At 38.6% G+C, this 15700-nt stretch overlaps 1 protein-coding gene across 2 annotated transcripts in view; it reads right to left on the reverse strand.

The window, feature by feature from the left end:
- Positions 1-2328: 2328 nt before the first annotated feature.
- NETO1 (neuropilin and tolloid like 1) overlaps positions 2329-15700 on the reverse strand; it is an 81915-nt gene continuing 68543 nt past the window's right edge. The window contains exons 8-10 of one of the 2 annotated variants that reach the window (XM_077809081.1): positions 7892-8005; positions 4854-5412; positions 2329-2413 (exon numbers count right to left, since the gene is read on the reverse strand). In XM_077809081.1, coding sequence (XP_077665207.1) covers positions 2329-2413; positions 4854-5412; positions 7892-8005 — 758 coding nt within the window. Of the gene's footprint in view, positions 2414-3614; positions 3676-4853; positions 5413-7891; positions 8006-15700 lie in introns of those variants that run through there. The other variant, XM_077809082.1, reaches the window with a different exon arrangement.

Below are 15700 nucleotides of genomic sequence, written 5' to 3' on the forward strand. Positions count from 1 at the left end.
TGAAGGCCTGGATAGCAAGGGAAGAAAAAATGCTGTAGGAGACAAGGTAATGGTCAGAAAGAGAATTCTAGCAACAGTGGAGAGTGGGCAGGTGAGCTGATCCCAGTTTGTAGGTGAGGGCGAGGAGATAGGCTTAGTAGTCACATGGGAAATTTCTTTGTACAAAGTTCTTGAATTGCACAATTTTATAAGATCCGTGATAACTCAGAAAACTCTCCATTTTTGCTACCTTAACTGGAAAATTCTTGGGTGTCAACAGGGACCTACCATGTAAAGAGGGACAGAGGCCAAGCAAACACAAAACTAAGGCCTAATCCTTGTTTGCAAGACAGTCATTCTGCAAAGCACAACAAAAGCAGATCTATACACAATTCTGAAATGTTCAATAGTTTCCTTCATGTTGGAGGGTTAGAGAGCATCTTAACACAGTCACTGGTGTGTTAACCAACTTATTACAGGAAATGAGTGACACCTACACATATTCCCAACACCCTCCAGTAGTTACCCAGCCTATCCTCCCTTCATTGTTCCTCTGCATGTTCCCCATATCTCCACCTTTCTTCCCTCTACACTTCCTTTTCTCCAGCAACTCCCAACCCTACCCCATCTCAGTTCCACCCACTTAGCGATAACACCCCAAAGATATTCATGGATGATGGGATAGTCACACATCTCAGAGCGATTTTTTTAAGTTGTCTGAAGAACCAGGGAATCAGATGGAATCCATTTCCACCTTGCTCCTATTTGGATGGCTTACTTTGCAACCATGAGTCCTAGAAACTTGCTTCTTTTGTAGTGACTTCTTTTATTTTAATGAAAGCTGAGATTCTGTGGACTTGGAACACGTTGTTTGGGCCAGGAAAATACATTGAAAGCCGTGATTGGTTGACACTATCACCTAAAAGGAAAAGGAAGTACAAAGCACTACATGCAACAAAAACAAAAACCCCTCAACTCTATCGTAATTCCACTTGGTACAAAAAAAACCACAATGAGAAATAAGCAAGCTGGGTTGAGAACTTCTCTATATTAGAAAAATTGCACTGAGTTAACTAAATTGATTTAATTAAACTAGTGCAAACCTAAAATGTAGACACACACAAATCAGTTTAACCCTTGCTTATATCAGTATAGCATACATCAGTAAGCTACAGAATTAAGTAAACTGATTTACCCAGAAGTTAAATCAGGTTAAGTGCATTTACATTAGGGTTTTACACCACTTTAACTAGATCAGTTTGAACTCTATTTAGTCAAACAGATGAAACTTTATTAATATAGTCCAGCCCTCAGTCTAGTTCTAAAAGGACAAATTTCAAGTTCACAAATATCTCCAATGCCACATTTAGCACTCTTGTAAGTATTAGCAGAGAAGCATAGGCAATCTTTTACTGCTGTCGTTTGGGTTGCACTTGTAGTGTGGATGTTGTATGTACAGCTGGTTGAAATGTTTTAGACAGAAGTTTTCTGTCAAAAATAGGCAGTTTTGTCAAACATCAAAGGTTTTTGTGGGAAAGTATGGATTTTGATTAAACTTTTGAAGGGAAAAAGGTGAAACATTTTGTTTTGGCAACATCAAAATGTTTCATTTCATTTCATTTTTACTTTTACATAATATGAAAATATTTATTTCAATATACTATATCATATTTATATATTATATTTAATATTCCTTGTATATAATATAACCTTTTAATATATTATAAAGGGTGAAATGTTGGAGGGCGGGGACAATTCTAAAATATTTGGTTTGATTTTTAGTTCATGAAAGCTGAATATTGAGTATAACCTTGTAGAAAGAGGTTTGGTAAATTTCTGTGTAAGGTTGTTTTGCTTCGGTGAATGAAAACATTATCTTAAAACTCAAGGTAAGAAATTATTATACATTGTTTTATGTATCTTTATATAAAAAGTTACAAGTAGCAAGCATATGACACAAAGAAATGGAACAGTAACAACAGTAATTGTGAATGCATGCTTTTTACAATGTATCTAATAAAAGGGATTTTTGCCAACTCAAATATTCAGTAACATACATGCAGATTATTTTCTCAGTGGTCAAATTCAGTCATTTTGCTAGATGCATATCCAACAAACATTTCTATTGAAGTGATTATGAATGGCTAAATACCTGATTTCAATAAATTGTTCCTGAAATTGGGTATCTTACTTCGTAACTTTAATTTAAAAAGAGGAAAAAAACAAAAAGAAAAATGATCAATTATGATACTAATTAGAGTCTTATTGCCATCTAGTAATTTTACTCAATATAGTTTGCTGAACTTTATCATGATATGAGAAAAGGTGGTCAGAGAGTCCATAAAACCTCTAGCTGGTGTTTCCATGGTCCATAGTTTCACATTTCATTGTAGCATGTTCAAAACCACTCAGGAGCGCACTATTCTCAAGCAGTCTATATAATGAAAACAATGTACATATAACAAAAGTTCAATGTAAAATCATCTTCTTTCACATATCACACAATAGACAAGCTGATAAAGACATAAAATGTATCAACTGAAATAATACTAACATAAAAAATAAAGCTAAGATAGTTTCAGCCAGGAACTAATTTCTTCTTCAAGTTTCCAGTAAATCTCAAAATGTATTGAAAAACTAAGGAGCACTTTGTGGCCAGCAACCAAATTACAAAAGAAACATGTTATTGTGCAATGGGAATATCTTGCTGAGGAAGTAAGAAACGTCTGTAACTCTTAGGTTTGGATAGAGGCAGTGGAATGAAATTTAGAAATATATCCCCTTTTTTTCCAGACAGTTGAAATAATTCACTCTAGATTTTTCTTTTCATAGTCCCCATGTTTGCATAAATAGTTCTTCTCTGAAAACAAAACACTGTTAAAATATTTTCTCCCTATAAAGGAAAAATATAGGTAGACAAATATATTTATCTACATAAAAAACATTAAAGCATTTACACTTTCTCCCTACAAAATAGATATAAACATCTGATTAACAATTGTATATATAACATATGTGTATAGCCTATGATCTAGCTGTAACTTCTTTATGAAAGTTGAGATTATATTTATTCAGATAAATGGTGGTGGTAATAAATTAATTTCAAATGAACTGCCTACTAAATGACAAGTAAAATGATTTGTAAATGGTAAATATTAAAATGACACTACTAACTCCCAAAACTTGAATGATTCAAATGAATTGACAACAAGTTGCTTCATATCTTCATAACTAAAATAAGTTAGGCTGCCAGGTTTTACATGCTGTATCACATGATAGGACTTTTAAAACGTAATTTTCATAAATGAAACATGAAACACCACATCCATGCAAAGCATCTGTCTTTATAATGTGTTAAAATGCAGATCACATTTAGCAGTGGGATGTTACAAAGCTATCAAGTATAAGGATTTTAATGGATTTAATGTTTAGTTTATATCGTTAAAGAAGTCATCTGCAATTTTAAATTCTCTCTCTATATAGATATTCAAAACTGACTCTATATACAGAGACTTTAGCTAGCTAGCATATATCTTGAAAACTATCAAACTTTGTCAAATAAAACAACATATAATGAAATGCAACAGATGGTGCATGTGGCATTCATGTATGTTTACTTACCTTGAATTTGCCTTTTAGACCCTAGTTGTGTTGTACTCAGACTCATGTTTGCTTAGAGACCCAATGAGGCAGAACCTGGAATGTTATGGCTATTTCATTCAACATAATAATATTTGCATAGAAGAAAAGAAATATATGCATACACACACTTAATAAAAAGTATATATCTTGCTAATTTGATCCATTTGTACCAATAGCATCAAGCCATTTACACTGGCATGCAGCTAGATTAAAAAAAAAACTGATGAGTTTTTCAGAGACTAGCTAGCTTAAATGTGTGCACAAACACACACACACACACAAACCAACCAACCAACCAACCAACCATGTAGGGCATATAAAACACAAAAGCACAACAATAATATATGCAAGGCAAAACACAAATACATATAAAAAGTTTCTGAGTGCTCTTTTCCAAATAAGTCATTCATAGGTGTTTCTGTTTTCCTTTTTTTTACTTGTAAACTTTTAATCATTCTTATTTACAGGCATTCAAGATGCAATACACAGTAAAAATAGCTTTTGTATTTAAAAAATGCCAGACTTCACTTTTTTTCATGGATTAGAAAGTCTCTTCTCAACAACATTTTTATATGTAAATATATAAGAATATTCTATAAGTACTGAAATGCCTCATTTTAAAAGAGAGAGAGAGAGAGAGAGAGAGAGAGAGAGATTAATGACAAGCAGTGATCTCATGGTTAATAACAGAACAAATATTGTAATATTTTGAAAATATGGTCATTCAATTTGCAGAAAACAGCGTTTCATAAGAAAGGGGGTTTCCTTATCTCTGAAGTGTGTTTTGCATTGATCTGTCATGCACCAAAATAGGTCAATACTCCCCCTTTTTACTAATTTGGACTTTATTGTTTTCATGGATTATGGGACAATACTCAAGGCCACCTCTTAGCTATAAGGAAACCACATGCATGTAGCTCTTTCAAAAAACTAGATTTGATCAAAAACTTCTTTGGATTAGTAAAAATTGTGCCCACTCTTAGTTGAGGGGTGTGTGTGAGAGTGTGTGTGAGTGTAAAAGAAAGAAAGAATAAATGAATGAAAAGGGGTGAGGGGCTTCAGGAAGGGAGAAGGTGGAGATAGAGAGAGGAGAGAGAGAAAGACAGAAGAAAATATTATGGCCTAACCTACAAATAAAAAGAAATGTATAAAAAAATGAGGAAAACAAGAATATTTTAGGGGCAATCAAGTCCTTATGCAATAGTCTTCATCAAAAATCTATTGATACTGACCGCTGGACAGCTTTATCATGTCTTGACAGCCTGTGACTTGTAGTTGGTACCTCTTCAATTTCATCTATCTCACACGCATCTGCAGCATCTTGTGAGTAGCTATGCTTCATGACAAGAATATTTCTCCTGTTCATGGGCTGGATGAGGGGCTTTACAGGCTGGGGTTGTATTTCTGTCAAGATAGAAGCATCTCTTGTGCTGAGGTTACTACGGCTGCCCTTAGTGCTAGACAGTTGTGATCCACAGTGATGGTCATGAATGCATTTTGAAGATGATCTCCGCAGTTTATGATAATTTTCAAAGTCATCTGCAACATCCGCAAGGTCAGCTGCAGCCCCTGTCCCTCTAAGAGTACATAACTCATAGTGAGGAGGCTCAAACACCTCCTGGAATACTGTTTGATCAAAGTCTGTTTTCCTTTGGACAAATTTTTTACGAGGTTGTTTGATCTGTACTATAACAGAGATAATAAGGAGGATGATCACAATGCAAGAGGTCACCCCAATTACAGTCCCACTGGTATTGGTAAGTTGGTCCAAAATGTTAGCCTTTCTTTTTTCTGTGTAAAGAAGAAAAGCACAGCATTAATATCCGATTAAAAAATAAACGCAGCCATGACTGTTTTGATGCTTAGCATAACATTGTTTCTATTCTGTGTTTGAGTTTACAGAAGCAATTTTGTAAAAACAAATAAAAAATGGTATTAATCAAAGATAGAGCAATCATATAGCAATACCACAACCTTTCCCATTTGCCACGTGATAATCAGAATGTAATCCAACTCAAAGATATGAAAGGCTAGTTTAGTTTTTAAACACTGTCTATAGTTTCATCCCCAAATCCCCATTGTATTGCAAAACAAATCACGAGTCTGCTACACAACACTTCTGTTTTACTTCCATCTCCCCTCACTAGATATAGGAGATTGGGAAAGGAGATCGATGAAAGCAGGACTAGTTTATGCGGTTTTAAAAATAAATATTTCTTTGCATTTGGAACTCATCTGAACTCCTAATATTGATGAGCTGAACTGATGGTATTCAAAGATTGAGCTGAATCAGGAGAAAATGGAGGAGCTATTCAAAATAAGGTTTCCAGGAAAAATCCTCTATCAGCCTTTATTTATTTTATTTCCTAGAACCATGTTAATGAATATGATCCTTCAGAACACCACTGGCTTCAACTCAAAGGTTGATCCTACACACTACCCATACCTTTCTGTGGGCTGCCAAGTGCCAATCTCGCCCATTGTTAATACAGGGAAGAAAGAGAAATTCTCCCTGCCTGCTAAAATATCTGTCCCAGCATTAAAAAGGTTCAGTGAACTCTCAGAAAGAGAATTTAATGCCATCTCCCCCTTCCGTGTAGTACTCTGTGGTTTGCTTCCTAATTTACAGGTGCCTGGGTGGGCTGATGGTGGCACTCAATGGGAGCTGAAAGAGTTCAGCACCTCTCAATAACAGAAACTTTAGGTACATGACTTTCAATGGGAAATTGTGAATAATGTTTAACTTTTAATTCAGCCTCATTTCTACTGTCAGTCTAATGCATAACAGATTGGTGTTACTTCAAAATCAAAGGCATTCACAATGAATCAGTGACACCCACTGCTTGGCCTGCAGGCACCTTTTCTTGTGGCCTTCATGGTATTTAAAGTGATGCTTCACTCCCCATTGGGCTGCTACTGGAGGTTGGTTCCCGGGTCCTCCAACCAACTGATGAAGACCTGGCAGCAGTACCAGATTCAAAAAGCAGCAGCACTGCAATCAGCCTATTTGTTTGCTGGAGCCAGCAAATCTACTTCTCTAGTAAGAAATATAATGGGAAATAAATAAAAAATACGCCTTAGAGGTAATGGTACAGCTTCAGCATGGCACTTAAATGAGGGTAGATGAGATTCATTCTAGAAATTAAAGGGAGGAGTGGGTCCCCCCCCCTTTTTTTTTAATTTATGAAGAAAAAAGAAAAGCGATATAGCTTTCCACCAACTGTAAGCCTAGCTTCTGCAAGGCATATTACTCATTTTAAGTGCTTCGTTGTGTTTGTTGCCGGTATGAGTTCATTTACATTTTATTTTCTTTCCCTGCTTGTCAGAGGATTTTAGAGACTTCAGTGGACTTATAAGCTGACTGTTAAGCCACCCTCATTTTTCCCCTTGATTGGTTCCTAAATTTGGCTTATCTCATGTTTGCAGGATCAAATCTGCAGTGGCAGAATAAGCAAATGGTGTCCACAGCCTCAAAAGAGAGTTAGTTAAATCATCTGAAGAAAACAAATGCTGAATTTTTCAAAAGTAAAGGGAATCTGACATAGGCCACTTGGAAACCAGTGCCACCACCTGATCAAGAGTGCCAGTCTGTCTCCACGACACAGACGTCATGCCTGCTTTCCTGTATCTATTCTTTACATTTCAACTTGACTGGGAGATTATACATGGATTTGGCTGCTCGATACAGAATTACTCCTGCTGCGCTTGGGGTTTCAGTGCTGCTGTTGTTAGCAACAGGCATCACAACTGGAAAAACTGATTTCAAACATGATAAGGGATGCTTTTCCCCTACTTCCCCAGCCATCCACACTGATGTCAAAGTAGCTAGTGATAGCCAAAAGCTTTCTTTCTCCTCCTCGCCCACTTCATAAAAGAGCAAATAATGTTTATGCCCCACCTCCTGCCCCACTACTGTAAAGGTATCTATGACATGGACTCCAAAGTTGAGTAACAGACTAAACCTCACATATACATGCAAGAAAGCACGGGACACAGAGCCCAAGAAATCAGAGAGCCAGCCAATGGGTCATAACCTATACAACCAAGTCAAAAGCAAAGCAAAATGGCAACATTTTAGGCAAGTTCACCAGTGTTTCCATCCCTCTTCTTTCTCTCAGTTGGCTGCTGTATACTGCCCCTTATTTGCTCTTGCTTGAAGCCTTAACCCGTAGGTCTGGCACATAGGTTAATAAGTCACTGAGAATAATCATGCTGTTCCCTACATAGTTAACTATTTTGACAATTCCAGTTCTATATACCTATAAATTACCTTTACAGTGGTTCTCATCCCAAGGATACACACAGTTCTGGAGTCCATTGCAGACCAATGTATTATTAATACACATATTACTATGGCAAAAAAACGAGTTGGCTTCACAGGGGGCTAAAAACAAAAAGAAGGAAAACCAATATTAAGCAGTAAATCACTGACCTTTCAATATTAAGAACACCTAGGAATGATCATAGAACATCAGGGTTGGAAGGGACCTCAGGAGATCATCTACTTCAACTGCCCGCTCAAAGCAGGACCAAACCCCAATTTTTTCCCCAGATCCCTAAATAGCCCCCTCAAGGATTGAACTCACAACCCTGGGTTTAGCAGGCCAATCCTCAAACCACTGAGCTACCCCTCCCCCATGCTGTAATGTTAAACAGCAATTAGCTATATGATAGAGGATCCTCAGAAGCAGTAATTCTTTATTATACTAGTCGCACCACTCAGCTCTCAAGTCACACACAGCCTACTAATCTGGGGCACAGGATTTCTCTCATGTTTAACATGGATCGGACTATTGCCCAATTTTTTTTTATTCTAATAAATATTTCCGTTTAGAATGTGTAGAAACTCAGTTCTAGATACAATACTGGTGTCAATGAATTAAGAGATTGATCTACCTATGTACTTATTTGACACATATTACCAGCATCTGAAAATAGACATTCCACAGGAGATAAAATACCCTGAATGATAAGAAAGGAGAACTACAATGCAAATTCACCCTTCTGATAACACATGTACAAAGATTATAAAGCTCTATGAGCCAGGAGTAGTGCATAGTTCCCCAAAGGTGCATAGGCTGGTGAAATCAAGTCAATACTACTACTAAAGCCTCAGGATAAAATTTGATCTGAAGGCCATATACTATCAGTCTGCACATGCAAAATCAATGCCATCAATAGAAATTGTACATGCTTATCAATGAACTATGTTGTTCAACTGCTGAAAGTCCTCGGGTATTAGGCTGGTAAGAATTCTCCTTCAAAATGCTTTAAAATGGTAACATTAAAAAATGTTTAATGCTACATATATTAAGTGTCATTTCAGCAACACTCCTTTTATTAAAAAGAAGAAATTCAAAGAACTATTGAGCATTTTTTAATGGCAACTGTTTAGTTATATCAGAGTAAAACCAATATAAACACACTGGTTTCAGCAAATGTTTGTGCTTACATAACACCAAAATCATTTGCTTAAAAAACCTGAAAGTTGTTAAATGATCTAATCACGTTGATTAATCTGAAAGGATTGTGATGGGCACAATAATGACTTTAGAAGTCAACTGCTGTTCTCGTGACAGCATGTGTCCTATTTTTTTTTTTTTTAAGTAGGACTTATGGTCACACACATGCTTGGCATTCAGACAGACGTATTTTAGAGCAGTTGCAGATTTACAAACTCAGAACAGTACAAAGGATTTATACTGTGGAACTTCATGGCTTCCTATATCACACAAAAAGAAATCCACTACTTAAAAAGTGCCTAAATGCAGATTTCCATAATTGACTGTCACGGCTTCTTCAGAGCTGTTACAGTCTGTTAAGCAAATAATAAATGTTATCAAAACTTGTACATTTCCCAAAAAATACAGTCACCCAATAGAACATAATAGCTATAATGTGTATTTTCAATTTTAGCACATACACCAAAAGCCACTTAATTAGCCAAGCAGATTGTAATGACTCCAACAGAGCAGGTATGCTCCATCAGCTAAATAATATGCCTTTTAAAAAAGAATAAATATTTATCTGTCTGATCACTAATATGTATTTCTGTGATAGCACCTTAATGTTTTTAAAAGGTCCTTCATGTTTACCCTCAGACTTTCCCTTCCTTGTTTTCATCATTGTATTACTCTTTAAAAAAAGCCAACCCTATAAATTGGTAGAGTTAAATGTATAATACATGTCAAAGTACAGCTGGGTGAAAACTTGGCCTATTTGGTTTACAGGGTCTCCAGAGGTTGGAGGATCTATTCTTCTGTTTGACTCTTTGACGGTTCCACCCCAACGACCATTTGAGTTTGGAATTTAAACACCACATTTCAAAACCAAAGTTCAGCTAAGCTGAAATGGCTGGATTTTACCTGGCTTCCACAGAAAACCAACAGACAGGAGCAGCTTTGCTAAAATCTCAGCTCAGTTTGCTCAAAAGGCTGCAGAAAACTTCCCCAACCTTGCCACGGCCCCAAGCTGAGTTTTAAGTTTGTTACAAGAAGGTAGATCTTCTAAATTAGACAGAAACATCACAATAGCTGATCGTAGGCTTGAGAGCAGCAAGAGGAGAGACTGTGTTACAGTAGCACATACCTGCTGGTAGGGATGCACACCTAGCAGCAGATATGTGCTACCTCTGCAGTCTCTCTCTCTCTCTCTCTCTCTCTGCTGCTAACCGTTGTGTGGAGCCACTTGGCGGTGAGGGCTGGTGGAGACTCCATGTTATGTCAAACAGTTGCCTCCATATGAGATATTACTGCACTTGTACATTATAGCATCAGCCAGAGATCCCAATCAGAATAAGGCACCCTGTTGTACTGTGAGCTGTACACTGTATATATACAAAGACAATCTCTGCTTCTAAGAGCTTGTGCTCCAAGAGAAAAAAAATTCACACAAGAGAAGTCTGAGCAGCCAGTCATGCTGAGGTGTGTGGATATATAGCAAGGAGGAAGTAGAACACTGGGAAATGGGACCAAAAAAAGAATAGATGGGGAGAGAAGAAAACAGAAAGGGAAAGGAGAGACAGTAAGAAGTTTGAAACAACAAATTAGAATAATCAAAACCTATGGTGAGAAAGGAACAGAGAAACTAGTCTCAGAGCATGGAGAGAAAGGTCTGAAGCAGCATTCTGTCCCTGAGGGTGTAGAGACACTTAGACGCCTATGTCTTTGTTCTGGCCTTAGTAAATCCTAGCTGTTGTGGTCCTAAGCACCAGAGAGGAGACTAATGATGGAAAATCAACCCCCATAAGGGAAATTTGAGGAGCAGTTTGAAGGAAGAACAGTATGTCACAATGCACAGAAAGAGAGGCAGATCCAAATGTGAGAATGTGGGGGAGGTGGATGTGGGGCGGGGGGAAGATAAAGACTACCAGTAGGAGATAAAAGCAGCATTAAGGGGTGAGAGGAGAGCATGGGGTACAACAGAAAAAAAGCTAGGTAGAAGTGGTGGTGAAAAGAGGTGAGAAACATGAAGGCTAGAAATGAATAGGTTACAGTTGTCAAGGGATAGGCAAGACAAGCCTCAGTGTTCTCAGCAATGAGAAAGAGGAAGGTAAGGAAGACAGTGTGGTTTAGAGAAGTGGCAGCAGATTTTAGAAAAAGCAGCAGAGCCTGGACATGTGGGGGGAAGAATAGTGAGGGAGTAGAGGACATCAACATTAGAAACTTTCGTGACAGGGAGGGTAGAGGAATTCTCAATTTTGAGAAAGGTGGTAGAAGACAGTTTTAGAGGAAAGAAAAATTCACTTTTTAATATATGTAAGGTTGACATAGTGGGACACTCAAAGGGACACTTAGGAGATATGGAAGTGGATGAGATCACCCAGGGAAAAAGTGAAAAAGGAATAGATCATGGACAGAATCCTGAGGGATGTTAACTGAAGTGAGGATGGAAGAAATGAAGAACCACTAAAGCAGGAGTAGGACAGAGTTTCATGGCAGGGGTTAGTTCATGGTGTTGAAGGTAACAGAGAGATCTAGAAGGAGGAGCATGTAGAAGAGACCTTTAAACTGGACAGAAAGGACATCATTAGTGATGGCCCTACTGAGGGCAGTTTCAGAAAAGCAGCAAGTGTGATGAACAGGTTAGAGGCTTTCAAGGTGAAGGTGGGACTTCGGTGTATCAAGAACCGATATGTTAAGAAGCTTAAAAGTGAAGTGGAGGAGGAACTGAGCAAGGGTTTCTTAAAGGCAGAGGAGACAAGAACAAACAAAGGAAAAGAGAAAGGAGTAAGAGGTTGAGAATAAAAGAAAGAAAAGCTGAGTGATGGAACTCTGGAGGAAGGAGGAAGCAGGTGGAGGATAGGTCATGGGGCTAAATGTATAGAGAAGCAGGACAGCTTCAGAGCCAGTCTGGGTGAAGATGAACATAGTAATAGCAATCAGAAACCCAAATGTAACAAACTCATAAATCTAAAAAATAAGAATATACACCATGTTTTAGATGTTTAAATTAGTTTGCTCCTCCTCTGCTTCCCTGAACCTTTGGGAAGGGATAAAACAGTAAATTAACCTTTGGGATTTTTTGATTAGCGGTTCTTGTGGGAGCAAAGGATGGGATCTAGCAACACTGAGGGCGTATCAGTGCCCCAGATCACAGGGGAAGTTGCTCCAGAGCAACTTCTGCATTTTAAAGAGACACAACAGAGGAGTTTCTGACGCTCACTACTCCAGAATGTGGGCATCTCAGTCACTCCAGAAAGTAACAGAGTGGACTAGGGATGACTAGTGGACTAGTGAAGAGATTTAGCTGGTCATTAGCGTCCCCTGAAGAAGATGGCAAAGAAGACAGAATGAAGATGGCATCAGGTAGAGTGGGATGGTTGATTATAGGGTTTGGTGGGATACCTAAATTGATCATGAAAAAGATCAGAGTTCAGGTTGTGTCACTAATGTTAGGGGAAATTTTAAATTTAGGGGTAAGTTTTATTGCTCACAAAAAGTAGCTTTTTATATCACTGGCTACAGCTAACTGCAATATGAGAAAACATAGCACACACTTCTCCACACACCTCTGCAAATGCTCCTGCAAAACGCTTGCTATTCCAGACTGGAGCCTCTCTCAGCAGACATCCAAGTTAGGTGTAATTTCATTACCATTCAAGAGTTTCATTTGGGAACTAGACTGGCATACCCACACTCATTTTCCCCCTGCATCTCAGAGCAGATTTAGATAAAGATCCCAGAAGGAGACTGAACTAGAAGTTCGTAATGTACACTCATTCAGCACAATGACCAAACTGTAACACAACCCATCATAGAATCATAGAATATCAGGGTTGGAAAGGACCTCAGGAGGTCATCTAGTCCAACCCCCTGCTCAAAGCAGGACCGATTCCCGATTAAATCATCCCAGCCAGGGCTTTGTCAAGTCTGACCTTAAAAACTTCTAAGGAAGGAGATTCCACCACCTCCCTAAGTAATGCATTCCAGTATTTCACCACCCTCGTAGTGAAAAAGTTTTTCCTAATATCCAACCTAAATCTCCCCCATTGCAACTTGAGACCATTACTCCTTGTTCTGTCATCTGCTACCACTGAGAACAGTCTAGAGCCATCCTCTTTGGAACCCCCTTTCAGGTAGTTGAAAGCAGCTATCAAATCCCCCCTCATTCTTCTCTTCCTCACACTAAACCATATCAGTTCCTTCAGCCTCTCCTCATAAGTCGCGTGTTCCAGTCCCCTAATCATTTTTGTTGCCCTCCGCTGGACTCTTTCCAATTTTTCCACATCCTTCTTGTAGTGTGGGGCCCAAAACTGGACACAGTACTCCAGATGAGGCCTCACCAATGTTGAATAGAGGAGAACGATCACGTCCCTCAATCTGCTGGCAATGCCCCTACTTATACATCCCAAATGCCATTGGCCTTCTTGGCAACAAGGGCACACTGTTGACTCATATCCAACTTCTCGTCCACTGTAACCCCTAGGTCCTTTTCTGCAGAACTGCTGCCGAGCCATTCAGTCCCTAGTCTGTAGCGGTGCATTGGATTCTTCCGTCCTAAGTGCAGGACTCTGCACTTGTCCTTCTTGAACCTCATCAGATTTCTTTTGGCCCAATCCTCCAATTTGTCTAGGTCCCTCTCTATCCTATCCCTACCCTCCAGCATATCTACCACTCCTTCCAGTTTAGTGTCATCTGCAAACTTGCTGAGGGTGCAATCCACACCATCCTCCAGATCATTTATGAAGATATTGAACAAAACCAGCCCCAGGACCGACCCCTGGAGCACTCCACTTGATACCGGCTGCCAACTAGACATGGAGCCATTGATCACTACCCGTTGAGCCCGACAATCTAGCTAGCTTTCTATCCACCTTATAGTCCATTCATCCAGCCCATACTTCATATTAGCTAACTTGCTCTATTTTTCTTTTATAACTTTAAATCTTTACAATTTTAACTCAAAACATAAGAAAATTCTAGTTTTAAATAGTCCATATCAAATTAATGCAGCAGTTAAAGGCAGTTTTTAAAACCATCTAATACTTTTTCCAACTGCCATTTGAATTGCTGCCCAGTCATTGAAGCACTATTTCATGACTGTGTATGCCATGTTACAAACACAGAGAATCTTTGCTTTCTGCTTGATTCACATCCTCTCAGCTATTGAAAATGTTGGACACAAGATGGTGCACTAAGACCAGAGGATCTAAAAACACATTCAGCGCTCAGAATATGAAGTAAATGGGTGACCTCACGGAAAGAAAAAAAACCCTGTTTCTTCTTACAGCACATATTAGGGACAATGACTAAAACCCCAATATATAAAAGATACAAAGTGGCCTCTCCCCTGAAAGCCTACTATTTGGGGGCACTCATCTGCAAAGTTCGACACCCAACTTCTAATATCTGCTCCAAATCAGGCACCACCTCATTCTGTTTTGTAAAGGGAGCCTAAGTCCCCTTGTGAATCTACTCTGTTGTTTTCCCAAAAAAACTATTCAGTAAATTTGTGTCAAATTCTTAAATAATTTTAGTCAACATCAAACTGCACTTTTCAGCAAATAAACCAATTGTCCAAAATTTTTTGCACAGCTCTAATTGAGAGTCATTCCATAGGCCCAATTTATATAATACAAAACAAACAAAAGCAGTATTTTTTTATTTATTCAAAGTCTAATTTGCTGCTTTTACCTATAGATAAGGTAAAGTAAAGCAAACAGTCCTCTCAGCAAGAAACATTTTATATATAGTTCAAGCAACTATGATTCAGGAATAACCCAAACCTCTACTACAACCCCCAAAAGAGTGTATGATACACACACATTTATATGCAGTATATTGGATGTCTGTGTATAATATGAGTGAAATATACTATTATTTACCTTCACCAAATTTCTCTAAGCTTACATGGCTATTCTAAAAAACAAACACTATTATACAGCAGCGTCAAAATATTTGTATAAGGTCAAATCCCAACTTGTCATTGAACTCGTGAGGCCAGAGCTTCACAACCCAGCTGAGCTCAGTTACCATGGAACAGTTAGTGAATTCTCAGAGGCATGCCCTCTTCAGGAACAGAAATGGAGCAGCTCTTCCCCGTCCTCCCCCTGCCACATCTCTTCCCCTAGGATATTTCTTCACTACACAGTTAACCCAGACTCTTACCTGTTTTCTACCCAAACCTCCCTCCTAACCATCCACACAGAAAAGCCACTGACTCAGGTTTGGAGGTGATTTCATACTGGGCCAACTGTGGGGGTGTGGGTTAGAATCTGTGTTCTGTTTAAACTCAGGCTGGAACCCACACACTAGGTGATGAGGATGCAGGCTAAATCACTCAAGAGCCGATGGTCGTCCAGCACCTTTATACAATTCTCCTGAAGGGTAGACCAACTAGTTCTCTTGCAATGCATAGTTGACTGGAAAAGAATCAAAGATTCTTAACACAAAGAACCATGGGATATTCCCTGAGACTGTATGTAGAATGAATGTAAAAATAATGAGGACACACCAATAAGGGTAGGGGTTTGCAATGGGGATGCCCATACTCAGGTACTCAAAGTAAGGTGTTGATCACCAGTGCGATCTCTGCAATGAAGATGAAACATCAGAAGCTGAGCTAGTGACTCTATCCC

Source organism: Eretmochelys imbricata, chromosome 2 (assembly GCF_965152235.1).
Source record: "Eretmochelys imbricata isolate rEreImb1 chromosome 2, rEreImb1.hap1, whole genome shotgun sequence".
In the NCBI taxonomy this organism is placed as follows: Eukaryota; Metazoa; Chordata; order Testudines; family Cheloniidae; genus Eretmochelys; species Eretmochelys imbricata.